Raw genomic sequence first — 14,033 nt, 5'->3', positions numbered from 1 at the left:
CCTCCATGCCTGGCTGCGCTGGCACAAACTGGTCTGGGTGCAGCTTTACTGGGGTTTACCCACACAACCACCTTGGGATGCTCTTCTTTGGGGGACTGCTTCCCTTTCTTGGTTGGTGATAAGAAAAGTACCACTTCAGCTGTGCAAAAAGCACACCTCTCTAACTCTATGCAGCACTTGCACTTCTGGACATATTTACAATGCCTTCTGTAAGCATCCTGTTCATTTCTGCCCTGTGCCCTTGGGCTGCAGCAACCTGGCCCAAAAACAGGCAGGCAAATGAGTTTGCTGATATTCTAGATCCCACCTAACCCTGCCCAGCTCCAGTCCCCTCCTGAAGCTCTCAGCTTCAGAGGAAACGGGGTCTGGCTCAGCTGCCACTCCCCAGAGTCCCTGAGGATGTGCTGCCACTCCGAGGGACATCTCCGTGCTCACCATGGTCCATGTGCTCAGCAGCACAGTGGAAAGGAAAAAAAAACCAGCAAAGGGCTGACAATCCCACTGATTGCTTCTTTTTTGCATATGGAAACACGGCGTTTCACAGCCAGAACACCAGTTCCCAGGCAGGTCCCTGGGTGAGTCATATCTGCAGAGCTGTGGCTGGATAGCTGGCCCATAACTGGCTACAGACTTTAAAAGTCACAATTGGGAGCTAATTGAGAGCTAGATGGTGAATGAGCTGCTCTTGAAAATCAGCAGCATGGTGTGCTGGCTGAGAAGGAGAGCTGCTGAGGGTAGAGCAGGCTGGAGCTTCCATGTGAGTACTGTTACATCCTCATCTATGCTGGGCACATTCCCTAGCATTTTGCTGCTGTCTTTCCAAATGGTGGTTAATAACAGTGATTCTGGGGGAGGGAATCAGACTATTGCTGATTCTACATAGAAGGCAAATAAGCAAACCTGGAAAGGCCTCACTGCTACCCCTCCAAAACTCAGCTCAACACAAAATCCAACTGTGGGCCAAGTGTCCTCAGATTTTAGCCTGTATTTTGCTTTTCTCCTGCTGATGGGCAGCAGCACAATGTCCAGCGGGCTGCTCCTCGCTAACAGCATTCCTGAGGGGCTGGTATGGGGCTGATGGCTCTTCCAGTGCCTTTAACAGCCTGGAGGATGAGGTGCATCACTCACCAGCCAGTCCACTGATGGTGTTAGGTAAGAGCTGGAGGGCAGGGCTGCTCTTCAGAGAGCATTTCACAGTGGAAATGGGCTGCTGGACACCTCGTGGGGTCCAGCAGGGGCACAGCCTGGCAGGAGAAGGCTAAGAGGGCATGGTAATGGTGTCCACCACTGTCTGCAGCAGGGGAAACCAGGCTCAAGGCTCTCCTTGGGGATGCAGAGTGCCAGGACAGGAGGCAACAGACCCAGGATGGGACACTGGGAATTCCTGTTATTTATTGGATAGGCCTTCTGCCCTGCGAGGGTGATCAAATGTTGGAACAGACCCAGAGACACCCAAAACTCAGGGAGCAAGGATCTGATCCACGCTGGGGCTGGGGTGGGATTGGTGGGTGTTTTGGGACAGAACACCTCCAGACCCCCAGCCTACACAAAGGTGTGATCCCTGGCTGAAACAACCACTGCAAAATGCCTGAGATGAGCACATAACCCAGAGCAACGCCCTGGCCATCCCTGCTCTGACCAGACAGGGAATTGTGAGTCTGCACAAAACAGGGACACCCAGGTATGACCTACTCCCTGCTCTGCTCCAAATGTGGCATTCCCTGTATTGCTTGGCTTCCAAGCATGTCCCTCACAACCAAAATACTCCTCCTCACGTGGATTATTTTGCAAAGGCTTGTTGTCATCCACATTTTCCACTTCTGTGACTTTTCTCTCTCTCCATGACCTCTATACAGCCAGCGAGACCAACTCAACTGCCCCACATGAATGGTGCATTTTCATTCTTCACGCCACATTGCTAATTAATATTTTAAATTAAACTTGGACAGTGACAAGTCAATGCAGGATGTCTTTGCTCAGTCCTACTCCCTCATGACAATGCTCAGGGCAGTTTTCTGCTTGCTTGGAGCCCATTCTCTGAGTGGAGCCCACCCTGGGGATGAGGAGTGGGGAGCAGGGTCTGTGCCCCTCAGGGCCTTCAGGGACAGCTGGAAGGTGGCTGCTCTGCTCCACAGGGATATGTTCAGGAGAATGAACATATTCTTGTGGAGCAGAGCAGCACGCACTGTGCTCAGTTTGTTTCCTGCTGCTCCTTGAATGCTGCAGCAGAAAACAAACAACCTGAAAGGCTTTGTGCCCACACAAAGGAAGAAAAGCATACAGATAATGACTCAACAAGAAAATATTAAAGGTTCAAAAGCTGGGCTTAGTGCACTGACTCTTGACATAAAATGCTACTTCTTGTTTCTCATATTTATTTTCCCCACGCCACAAGTACTGCACTGCTGAGACCCTTTTCTGCCTTCCTGATAGACTCTGATTCTCTATAAATCTTTGAAATGTATTTGATTAAGTGCCCCAGGAGGTATGTGCCATGCCTCAAGCACTTCTCTAATGCTCTTGACAAAGCAACTAGGGATCAGCAGAAATAATCTCTCAGGTCAAGCTCCATCAAAGCCCAAATGCATCAAAGCCCACCTGTGCTCCATTAGGCAGTTCATGAAGGGTGAGAACTGGGAAGGAATTTCCCATTACAAGACAAGAGAAAACAGGCACTTTAGATGAGATATTATGAAGGACTTGTTCCCTGGCAGGGTGGGCAGGCCCTGGCACAGGGTGCCCAGAGCAGTGGGGCTGCCCCTGGATCCCTGGCAGTGCCCAAGGCCAGGCTGGACACTGGGGCTGGAGCAGCCTGGGACAGTGGCAGTGTCCCTGCCGTGGCTGGGCTGGCACTGGGTGGGATTTAGGGTCCCTCCCAACCCCAACCAGTCTGAGAAGTCTGTAGCTAAGCAGGTGTACCTGATCTCACATGTGACACTTCACACCTGAAATCCTTGGCTGCCTCAACAAAAACTGACAAGGGGCTCTGCAGGTCCATGACTCAGGTCAGGATCAGTGCACACCTGAGCACGCCTGACACGATGTTTCTCTGGAAACACCAAAACCAGAAGGGAGCAGATATCATGAGGAATGAGTTACAGCTAATATTTATATGCAGAATTACTTTACTAATGAGATTCACTGGAATGAGATCTAAGAGCTGCATGCTCATCTCTCTCCTGCAATGCCTCTTACAGTCAGCCTAAGGTTTAATTAAAAGATTAAAGACTTAAATAGTCACTTCTTTTGCCTACAAAAATGCCTGTAGGAAACACCAAAATGCACTGCACATGGCACAGAACTACCAAGCCCAATCTCCCAAGAGGGCACAGTCACCCACTGCCCAGCCTAGTGCTGATGACTGATACCACATTTTTAATTCACTCTAAATTATTACACAAAAATATTTGGCTCCTAATGAGAAAATATCAGTTATATTACAGTCATAAGTCTATCAGTAAACAAGGGTAATGAAAACATATTTTTATCTATCCCACTGTTCAGTGAACTTAGGTGGACGCAGCAGAGAGGAAAAAGAAGTTGATAAATTATGCCAGTTAATTTTTAGCTATTTTATGTCTATTCTGTTTTGAATATGCTTTCTGAATATAAATATAAGTTTTCAGTGTACACCTTTAATAGGTATCTGTCTTAGCTCTCATTCTCTCATTCTAGTTTTATGCTCTGCTTTCTGAACTAGCATTTGGGCTTTGAAATCACTGATAGTCTACCTGGTACTTCGCCATAACTGCATGAACTACTGGCATATTTTTTTAAAATATTTGTATTTAGTTTATTTTTCTGTAGAAATGAGGAATTTATCCTTTTCTTGACTGAGAGGAATATAAGCAATTAGTAAGACTGAAAAGACTGGAGCACTCTCCCTTGCTGATCCCTCTGCCAAGGAATCTGTACCTCTGCTTCTGGCTGCAGCTTCAGCCTGTTCTTTCTCATTTTCTCTGGAAATGCAGCAGTTTTTCAAAGTACATCCAATCCTGCAGAAAAGGCTATTGTATCCAAACCCATTCCTCCTTTGTCCTTTCACACCTTCAGCCCTAGGAATTACAACTTTGTGATCTGAAGACACAAGCTTAAGCGACGTGCTGGGCAAATCCAGTTTAAATTCATTCATCTCCTCACTGTGGATTTCTGAAAAAAACAAAATTACATTCTCCTGTGAGAAAACAGTGTTTTCTGCTTAACAGGCAGCCACCAAAGCTAAAACCAGGGAAAATTCTTACTGTCCTGACAGTGCACATCTAACACTCCCACTTGAGGCACGTTTCTCACACTGTCACTTTGACACAAGAATAACAAACAGCAGCTTTTCAGGGGAAAACAGCCAAAAAAAATCACTGACCTTAACCTTCAAAGGCTTCAGCTCATCCACCCACTTAAACATTTAATAGAAATGAATATAAAAATCAATAAGTATCTGTTGATACCAGAAACAAAAGTTGATGGAGCAACTTATTCAAGCTGTTGTTAAATATCCTGAAGGAGTCCCAGCTGTGAGCAACACGGCCTGGTGGAAATGGCATCCAGGGCTGGTCAGCTGAGCAGGCTCACTCAAGGGGATGTGCCCTGGCTGTAGCCATCAAAATCCATAAATACTTAAGATTAAGTATAACTCTGGTAATAATTTAACACTGACAAGAAAGCAGAGCAGTAAATGCTAAGCAATCTGTTCATCTTATGGAGAATAAATCAAAGGGAACCACCTGCACAGGAGCCTCAGATTATTGCAGAAGTAACAGAATTTAAGAGGGAACAGGGTCTAAATTTCCTTTCTCTCCCCAGGCTTACATTCATATTAAAACAACCAGGAAAATGTCAGCCTGCCACTCTGCCAAGCAGTATGGACTGTGTGTGTACAACCACAGCCTCTGGTACCCCTTCAGCAGACAAAACCTCCTTTTTGGGGTCTGGGGATTATGAATATATGAACACTGTGCTGTGTTCAGACAATGTGCTGTTTCCTAGGAAAATTTAAAAAAAAAAAAAAATTAAAACAATTAACCATTATTTGTACTGCTGTTGTCTTGCTCCTAATTCAGGTGCAGAGGAGCTCCCAGCCCAGTAATGTCCATCTGGAACAAATCCCAAACCAGAGCAAATTTAAGCAGGTGTGGCCTCTGCCAAATAAATATTTTAGGTAAATGCTGTAAATCCTACTGATTGAGCAGGAAGGTGTTAAACATGCTTTTCCACTGCCTGCAAGGCTGGATCTTAAGGGTGGCCGATCCTGCCCAGACACACACACAAAAAATTCCAGGCTGGGAAAGACAGGACAGCACATTTAGAACTTCATCAAAGCAGAGAAAAAGCAAGTTGCAGGAGCAACGGGGACCTCATGCTGTGGCAGAGCTGCAACTACATCAGCGAAGAAAGTATTTCTAATTGTAAAAAGATATACTGGTCCCTTCTGGCTTTATTTCCTGGCTTTAAAACGGCGTTCATTAGTTATTTTTTATCTGCAGTCAGCACTCATTGCTCTTAATCGTGTGCTCGTCCTGCCAGGCAGCGGTGCAGTGCAGAAAACTCCTTGAGCACACCTCCCGGGCCCAGAGCCCAAAGCCTGTGCTGGGCCGGGCCCAGCGTGGGCAGCAGGGCAGGGGGGATTCTGCCCCTCTCCCCTCAGTCAGAGCCCACCTGCAGAGCTGCCCCAGCCCTGGGCCAGCCCAGGAAGGAGCTGGAGCTGCTGCAGCCAGGCCAGAGGAGGCTCCAGCATGGGCAGAGGATGGAGCAGCTCTGCCGGCAGGAAAGGCTGGCACAGCTGCCATGGCTCAGCTGGGCAGGAGAAGCTTTGGGCTGAGCTCAGGGTGGCCTTGCAGGGCCCCAAGGGGCTGCAGGAAAGATGGACACAGACAATTGCCAAGGCCTGCAGGGACAGCACACAGGGAATGCCTCCCAGTGCCAGAGGGCAGGGCTGGCTGGGAGCTTGGGAATGGGGAATTGTTCCCTGGCAGGGTGGGCAGGCCCTGGCACAGGGTGCCCAGAGCAGCTGGGGCTGCCCCTGGATCCCTGGCAGTGCCCAAGGCCAGGCTTGGAGCAGCCTGGAACAGCGGGAGCTGTCCCTGCCGCGGCGGGCGCCTCACAGCCCCTCACGCACCGCCTCCCGCCCAGCTCCCCGCTCCTCCTCTTCCTCCTCCTCCTCTTCCCGTCCGTCATCACCGTGCGCGGTCCGGCCGTGCCGGAGCCTTAGCCTTAGCCTTAGCCTTAGGCTTAGGCTTAGCCTTAGCCTTAGCCTTTACCGGAGCCTTTGCCGGGCCATGACCCGCTGGGCCCGGCGGATCGCCCCGCCCGGGGCCCGGGCGCTGCCCGCCACCCCCTGGGAGCAGCTGGCGCCGAGCGGCGAGCCGGAGCCGCCGCGGGCAGCCAGGAGCAGGAGGAGGAAAAAAGAGTACGAGAACCAGGACGTGAACGGGTTCGCGGCACACGGCGGGGACGAGGAGGAGGCGCGGAGGAAGGACAGGCGGCGGGAGAGCAGGAGGCTGAGGAGGCAGGAGAGGAAGAGGAACGCCATGGTGAGTGCTGCCCTCAGACACGGGAGGCGGGCAGAAACCTTTCCCTTTTTACTCACTCTGGGAGTGTGTCAGCGCTCCTGAGGGGCTGGCATGGACAGTGCGCACGATTACACCCTCTGTAGGAAAATGTGTCGGGTTAAGGCTCGAGGGATGCCCGTGACAGCGTGTCCAAAGCAATCTAATCAAAGCAATACAATTACAATCTCTAATTCCTAGTAAAGCTCACACAGAGCACAGTCTTCACTCTGTGGGGAAGAGACGATGGGTTCAGCTGATCCCACAGATTACGATGGAGTCTTCCCAAACTTCTCCCTATTCCTAACCCACTTTTATGCTGTTTAGTTTACTTTTAGGTGGAGATTCAGTGACTTTAGTCACACATCTTAGTTAGGGGTGGTCACACCTTGGGTCGCTCAGGACTGCACTGAGCTTACCCTGGTCTGGGATGTGGTCAGTCCAAAGACAGGGATTTCACCACAGCTGCTGATCCCACAGAACATCCTCCTTTATCTCCCTTGCCTTTCAGCTGCAAGGTGCCACCAGGATCCTTCCCCTGAAAGGGCTTTGGCAGAGCTGTGGGGTCTCTGCCCTGCTCCACCCTCCTGTTAGTCCTGCCTGGATTGTGCTCCGTGTGTGGGGCTCCATCCAGGGAGTAGCCACTGTATTTTTCCTGAAATTTCCCCTTTTACCCTCCAGTTGTTTTCCCACAAGGTTGTTAATAGAGAGCCCCATGTGGGAGGCACAGGTCTCTCTCTCCCTGTGCTGCTGTGGGGCTCAGCAAGAGCTCAGCCCTCCCCTGCCACAGGCACAGTGTGTCTCAGGTGAAAGATGTGAAGATTGGAACAAAAGGTGGCTTTCAGCTCCAGTTGTAGCCTTTAGCATGGCTCTCCTGGCTCAGCACTGTTCCCCCTGACCCTTTGAGGAGTGCCCAGCCTCTCTTGGTTCCTGGGTGAAACTAACCCAGGTGATTTCAGTGTTTGGTTCATCAAACCGTGTGTTGCTGGTTAAAGGAGAAAAGTGCCCAAGTTTTGTGGTTTGATGGCAGAGCATAAAGTCTCTTCCTGGCTGCTTTTCCCTGGGGACAAAACGGTGTTTACTCTTTAGGGCCCTCTGAGCTGGGATTTCCAGGTTTTGAGTGCCACTGACAGAATTCATCCCTGGATTTTCCTCTTCCAAGGTGTGTTTCCACTGCAGAGAACCTGGCCACGGCGTGGCTGATTGTCCTGCAGTGCTGGAGAGCCAAGACATGGGGACGGGGATTTGCTACCGCTGCGGATCCACGGAGCACGACCTCAGCAAATGCAGAGCCAAGGTGGATCCAGCTGCTGGTGGGTCTCAGGAGTTTGTGCTCTTGTGAAGTGCTTGGGCCTGGATTGTCTGACTGCTGGCCCTGAGGCTTTGTGTGTTAGAAATTTAACTTTTGCAGTGTTATAGCGTGAAGTGATTAAAATATTGTCTTTGCACTATGTTGGGTCTGTGGTTTTGGTGTGGACCATAAACCCTGTGGAATTTTGCAGGGCCATTTCCATATGCAAAGTGTTTCATCTGTGGTGAGATGGGACATCTGTCAAGGTCGTGTCCAGATAATCCCAAGGGGTTGTATGCTGAAGGTGAGTGTACTGATTCACTAAATTTAGTAAAATTAAATTCCTGTGTCCTTCTTACCTGACACAGAACAAAGTAACACTGCAAGAGAATGAGCATGTGGCTAAAAGGAATTCCTGTGTATCTTTCAGTAAAAGCAGAGTAATTCTGGGGAATTAATTGTCAAATAAATTATGTGGGGATTTCTGTTTTAAGTGTAGGTTTAGTATGAAATGACAGGATGAGGTGCAAAGCGTGGGGCTTTGCTTGTGCCTCAGCAGCAGGACATGCACCAAGGAGCAAAATCCTGTGTGAATGAAGGCAGAGTACATGAACCCACGTAGGTGGTAGGGACATTCTCAGCTTAAAATTCTGGGAGGTGGCAAAACACAGGCTCTCACTAAAGGGGAGAGCATCTTCAGTCTGAGTAACTTTAGGGGGAAATGGGGTCTAACTTAGAAAGCCTCACTCCTCCATTGGCTCCAACAGCCAGAATTCTGTCTCTTGGTGTTTCCCAGCCCAAAGGTGGGGCCTTGGTGAACTCCAGAGGGTGGTCTTGCAGCACAGCTGAAGTGGAACAAAAATCACCTTGCTTTCAAGTGTTTGTATTGTGGAATTGTGTATTGTGCAGAATTTCAGAGATCATCTCCTGCCTCTCAGGAGCCCCTGTCAAGTTTATAAGTTCCTTTGAGTATGGATTTCAGCAGAATTCAGCCTGTTTCTCAAAAAGAGAGCTTCCAGCAAATCAGAAATACCCAGTAAGCAGTGGCTGGAATGTGTGGTGTGCGGTGCTTCCACAGACACAGGAAGGATGTTTTATTGGGTGTTTTTTGTGTATTTTGTGATGTTCTTTTCCCCTCAGACGAGTAACAGCTTTCTGTGTGAACAGGTGGGGGCTGCAAGCTTTGTGGCTCTGTGGAGCACTTCAAAAAAGACTGCCCAGAGAAGCAGAATGCAGGTGAGCTGCTGGGGCTGTGGGGTGGCTGTGGGTCCAGCAGGGCTCAGCTGCTGCTCTGCATGGCTTGGCCAGGGAACAGGCTGTGGGAAGAGAGCTTGGAAGCAGCAGAGGTGACCTTTTGTTGGGACACTCAGGGAGGGTGTGGAGGAGGCAGTAAGTTGCAGTGCAAAACAAAGATAATCCTTTTTTTAAAACAAAAGGTTTGTCTTGTATGTATCTGAAGGCTGTATGAAATAATCTGTTTTTGTTTTTTTTTTTTTGGCAGCACAGTAATTGTGCTGCTGTTCACAGCCTGGCAGCTGTACAGCAGAACTGGCTGCTGCTTTTTGCAGATTTCAGTGTGCAGTGGTGGGGCTGAGCCCAGTGCCAGGTGCAGGGTGGTGGTGTGTGCAGGCAGCTGTGTCAGGCACCCAGGACAGGGACAAGGAGGATCTGTCCAGCTGGGTTCACTGCTTCCTTACATCTTCCTCAGCTATCCATGTGGGTGGAAAAATTAAATTAGATACCCCAAACCCCCACTGTCCTACAGGAGGCAAAGCATCAAAAAAGGGTTTGAAGAATGATCCTATTACTGGAGTGGTGACACACTTGTGTATTTTTCTACTTTGTGTCTGTGACATTCAGTTAACGTGCCGCCTAATAATAAGCCACTTTGGTGAAATTTATGTAAGAAATATTTATGGCATTCTCTATATCTGATCCTACATTTATCATATTTTTAGGTCTCACACCATATGTAGGATTCTAGGTGTGTGCTGCTTTGCCAATTTAGGATGGGTCAGATTCAGTTGGAATTGGTATGACAGAAGTTTATGACACCAAAAGACTCTGAAATTGCCCCAAACTCATCTGCAAGCAGCAAGGCTGTGCCCAGTTGAGTTTTAGAAGCAAGATTTTTTCTCATTTTTTCTAGTATGTTTAGCATCCATAATGAGGACTGTAGGTGCTACTTATTTTACCAAGGGACTTCTTTCAAAACTAGCACTGCTGGTTAAAAACAGTTTGTGGTAGTTTTGGGGTCCCCAGGATGAAGGAGGAATGATTGAATCTGACTCCAAGTTCTTGGAAGGCTAATTTATTATATTATATTATGATATTATATTATTAAAGAATATTTACTAAAACTATACTAAATTATAGAGAAGGGATACAGAAAGAAGGCTAGAAAGAATGATAATGAAAACTCGTGACTCTCTTCCAGAGTCCTGTCACACAGCTGGCTGTGATTGGTCATTAAGTTAAAACAATTCACATGAGATCAATCAAACAATGACCAGTTGGTAAACAATCTCCACATTCCAAAGCAGCAAAAACAGGAGAGGCAATCAGATAATTATTGTTTTCATTTTTCTCTGAGGCTTCTCAGCTTCCCAGGAGAGGAAATCCTGGCGAAGGGGTTTTCCAGAAAATATCATGGTGACAACAGTTGAGTTACTTGGAGCTGTGACACCACTGGCAAGAATTGTGAGAACTGTGATATTTAAGATCAAGTGTGCATTGTGCAGGGTATGTTCAGGTACAGGAAGGCAGGTGAGAGCTGGCAGAGGAGTTCAGGGCCTTCCAGTTTCCTCAGCTTCCAGTTTCCTCAGGCAGATTGGGCCGGTGTCAGTGCCCAGAGGCTGGTGTGGGTTCCCGTGGCATTCCCTGTGTGCAGTGCTGGGGCACAGCCCAGGCCATGCAGGTGGCAGGGCTGGCCTGGAAGAAAAGCTTGGAAGCAGCAGAGGTGACCTGGCAGGGCTGGCCTGCCACTGCTGTGTTGTGTCCCTGACGATGTGTTTGTGGGTCCCAGGACAAGGGAAGAGATGAATCTGACTCCATATTTCTTAGAAGGCTGATTTATTACATCATGATATTATATTCTATTAAAAAGTGCTATACTACAGCTATACTAAACTATAGAGAGAAAAGATACATCAGAAGGCTAGGAAAGGAATGATTAGTAAAAACCCATGACAGACCAGAGTCCCAGCACAGCTGGACTGCAATTGGTCATTACGTAAAAACAATTTCACATGCTGGGTAAACAGTTCTCCAGATCACATTCCAAAGCAGCAAAACAGGGAGAAGCTGAAGCTTCCCAGCTTCTCGGGAGAAAAGATCCTGGCAGAGGGATTGTTAATAAAAATATCATGCTGACCTGTCCCTGCAGAGCAGGTGACAGTCGGGCGCTGGACCCCCGGCCTGAGCGCGGACCACGAGGACGTCGCGGCCGCGCCGGCGCCGCAGAGAGCACAGCCCAAGGCACCCAAGGTTGTCACTTTCTGAGGGCTCCTGCCTCCCAAGGAGTTCTCCTGAGCTGCTGCACTGGAGTGCTGACGACAGAGAGCAGAGCCAGAAAATCAGGCAAGCTGCAGAGGGACTGTTGCTTTTCTGTCTCCCCTCGTTTTCCCAGTTTGCCTCCTGAACTTGCCTGGCGTGCTGCAAAGCTGGGAACAACAGGAGCACAGCAAGTGGCTGTTTTATTAAAGGAATTGTGGGTGTTTTCTGAAGGTTCTTGTTGGATTCTGGTTTGGTTTTTGCCTTTTCCTTTCAGGAATAATGAACTTATTCCTCCACATGTTCCAGCTTGAGCAGTCTTGTGGTGAGGTTACAGATCAGCCCTGTGGGCTGCCGAGCTTGGGGTGCAGTTGCTGATGGTTGTTGGTGTTATTGTCAGCCATTAACCTGGTTGGTCCTGCACACTGGGTCGTTTCAGTGTGTTCACTAACAGAGTCCAGCTCTTCCTCTGAAGCCTCTGGTGAAACACACCCCTAAGGAATTGGAGAGCAAGTGAGAAGCATTCTTAGTTTCTTTACTTTTTTTTTTTCAAAGGAAATGCTCAAAAATCTGCAGTGTTTCCATGCCTTGGTGAGCTGGGAGTAAACTTTTTTTTGAAAAAAAAAAAAAAAACAACTGGTGGATATTAAACAGAAAAATTAAGAAACCCAACTCCAAACAGAGTTCCTGTATCTACCAGTATTACTGGAGAAGTGCACCCTGACAGTTTTCTTGCAGCCAAAGAAAAAATTTGGGGAATTAAATTATGTGGAGAGAATTTATATTTGTACAGATAATAATTTTTAATAAAATGTTGCTAAAGAATGTAGTGGTTAGAGGTCATATTTTAGATTTCTTGGTGCTGCTGTGGAGACTGAGATTGGAGAACTATGTTCAGTTTGTATTAATCAGAGCACATTTTTAAATGGGGAAGAGGAGTGGATGTGAATGAAACCAAGGATTAATTACGGAGTTTTAATTAACTGTTGCATAACTCAAAGCTGTCTGTTTAATGTGGACATTTTGGCAACAGACATTTTCCCCAGTTTAAGAAGCATTTCCCTTTCTATTCTGTGAATCAAGTATATTGTTTAAAAAGCATCTTCTTAGATAATTTCCCAGCTCCTTGGCTTTGTAATGTTCTTGCAGCCCATGGACTTGTCCTGTGCTGGTGGTGCCCAGTGAGGGCTGGTGCAGGCAGTGGTGGTGCAGCTCCCAAGGAGGGGCTGATCTCCAGCTCCTGCAGGGCAATCTGAGCTCTGACTGCTCAGAAAAAAAAAAAACACTGGCTAGGTGCACCCGCTGCTGTTTCACAGAGGGATGCGTGGCTGCAGGAAGCTGTTTGGAAAGCACCTGGAGAGGTGCTGCTCGTGAAGGTGCGACTCCATCAATTCGCAGTGCTGGGCTGTGCAGCATCTGGGCTGGCTGTGTGCAGAGCCAACATTAGGGGTCTCTGTTCACCAGCGCTGGGATCCCGCGTTACCTGTGCAGCCCGGGGCTGCTCTGCCGTCACCTGCACGCCGCAGGGCTCCGGGGCAGAGCTGCTGCCGGCGGGGAGCTGCAGCCTCCTCAGCCTCCTTCACACACCGCCTGGGTGGCTTCTGTGCTCTGGAGGGGGCTGCCTGGGCTCCCACACTGAGTGCTGCACTTCATCCACGTGAATGAAAGGCTGATGCAGAACCAGATTGCATCTGTGCTCCTTGCTGCAGGCGCAGTGGCCTGGAGCTGTCTCCCCTGCATTCCTGGCGAAGCACAGCCCGGTGGGGTGGCCCAGCAGGCAGAGCTGTGCCCAAACGGAGCATCCTGGGGGTGTCACCTCTCCGGTGTCCCCACAGGCCAGGGCACACCGGAGAGGTGACACCCGCAGGGCTCCCCTCGGTGCCTCCCCTGCCACGCTTCTGCCGTGCAAAGCGCTGGTGGGTTCTGTAAATGCCTGCAGCAGGCTCTGGTCTGGCTGCGGGGCCAGCTGAAGGCGTGTCCCGTGCCAGCCCGGAGAGGTCTCCCCCTGGGCGCGGTGGCACTGCAGTGACACGGAGTGGCGGTGCTGCAGCTCAGCCCCAGATCCAAATGCTGATGAGCTCGCTGCTCTGAGCTCCAACACAGCAGCACACGAGGCAGACGCAGCTCAGCACAGCCCGGAGCCATCCCCGTGCTTGCTGGGCAGGAGTGCACCCAGGAATCCTGCTGTGTGTTTCTGCAGCCTGGCACAGCTGGCACAGGCTGGATGGAGCTCAGGGCTCTCCTGCAGAACCCACCAGCACTGCAGGGCAGCCTTCTGCACCCCCAAACACTGGGATGAAATGAGTCTGTAACCTCAGAAACAATAATTTATTGGGAGTCACGGATAAAGGGACAAGTACTGAAGTACAGACATTAGCAAACATTAATTTACATGGGCTATAATCAGTTTATAAATAATGGTGTGCAAGGACCTGCACGGCCAGGTCAGGGCACTGGCAAAGCTACTTGGTAGCAGTGGTTTCTGCAGATTACAAGGGATGGTATTTTAAAACAGCCTGGATGCCACTCTGTTTAATGTAACATTAAAATAGTGCAATAGTCTTATGAACTACAGCTCTACTGAGCCAAGTTCTGCCTCCATTTATATAAAATTCATTAATGCAATCAAAAGCAGAATCTGTTCCTTAATCTTTTTTAAATTAAAGATTGAATTTAGAGCCTAAGGCCTAAGCTTGGTTTGATAGGAA

At 49.0% G+C, this 14,033-nt stretch overlaps 1 protein-coding gene across 1 annotated transcript; it reads left to right on the top strand.

The window, feature by feature from the left end:
• Window positions 1-6,184: 6,184 nt before the first annotated feature.
• Window positions 6,185-11,558, top strand: ZCCHC9 (zinc finger CCHC-type containing 9). Its single transcript, XM_041463291.1, has 5 exons — window positions 6,185-6,527; window positions 7,705-7,855; window positions 8,045-8,137; window positions 9,001-9,069; window positions 11,219-11,558. The coding sequence occupies exons 1-5, from the start codon at window positions 6,273-6,275 to the stop codon at window positions 11,332-11,334; spliced, it is 684 nt and encodes a 227-aa protein (XP_041319225.1). The 5' UTR covers window positions 6,185-6,272; the 3' UTR covers window positions 11,335-11,558.
• Window positions 11,559-14,033: the final 2,475 nt, after the last annotated feature.

Source organism: Pyrgilauda ruficollis, unplaced genomic scaffold (assembly GCF_017590135.1).
Source record: "Pyrgilauda ruficollis isolate IOZ18807 unplaced genomic scaffold, ASM1759013v1 scaffold164, whole genome shotgun sequence".
Lineage (NCBI taxonomy): Eukaryota > Metazoa > Chordata > Aves > Passeriformes > Passeridae > Pyrgilauda > Pyrgilauda ruficollis.
Note: the sequence above shows the minus strand (reverse complement) of the source record. Positions and strands in the feature narration are given on the sequence as shown.

Bases quoted from the DNA above. Each gene is read 5' to 3' on its own strand.
- ZCCHC9 (XM_041463291.1), top strand. From the start codon at position 6,273: ATGACCCGCTGGGCCCGGCGGATCGCCCCGCCCGGGGCCCGGGCGCTG. The intron at 7,856-8,044 runs GTGGGTCTCAGG...GGAATTTTGCAG, and splicing joins CAAGGTGGATCCAGCTGCTG to GGCCATTTCCATATGCAAAG. The intron at 9,070-11,218 runs GTGAGCTGCTGG...CTGTCCCTGCAG, and splicing joins CCCAGAGAAGCAGAATGCAG to AGCAGGTGACAGTCGGGCGC.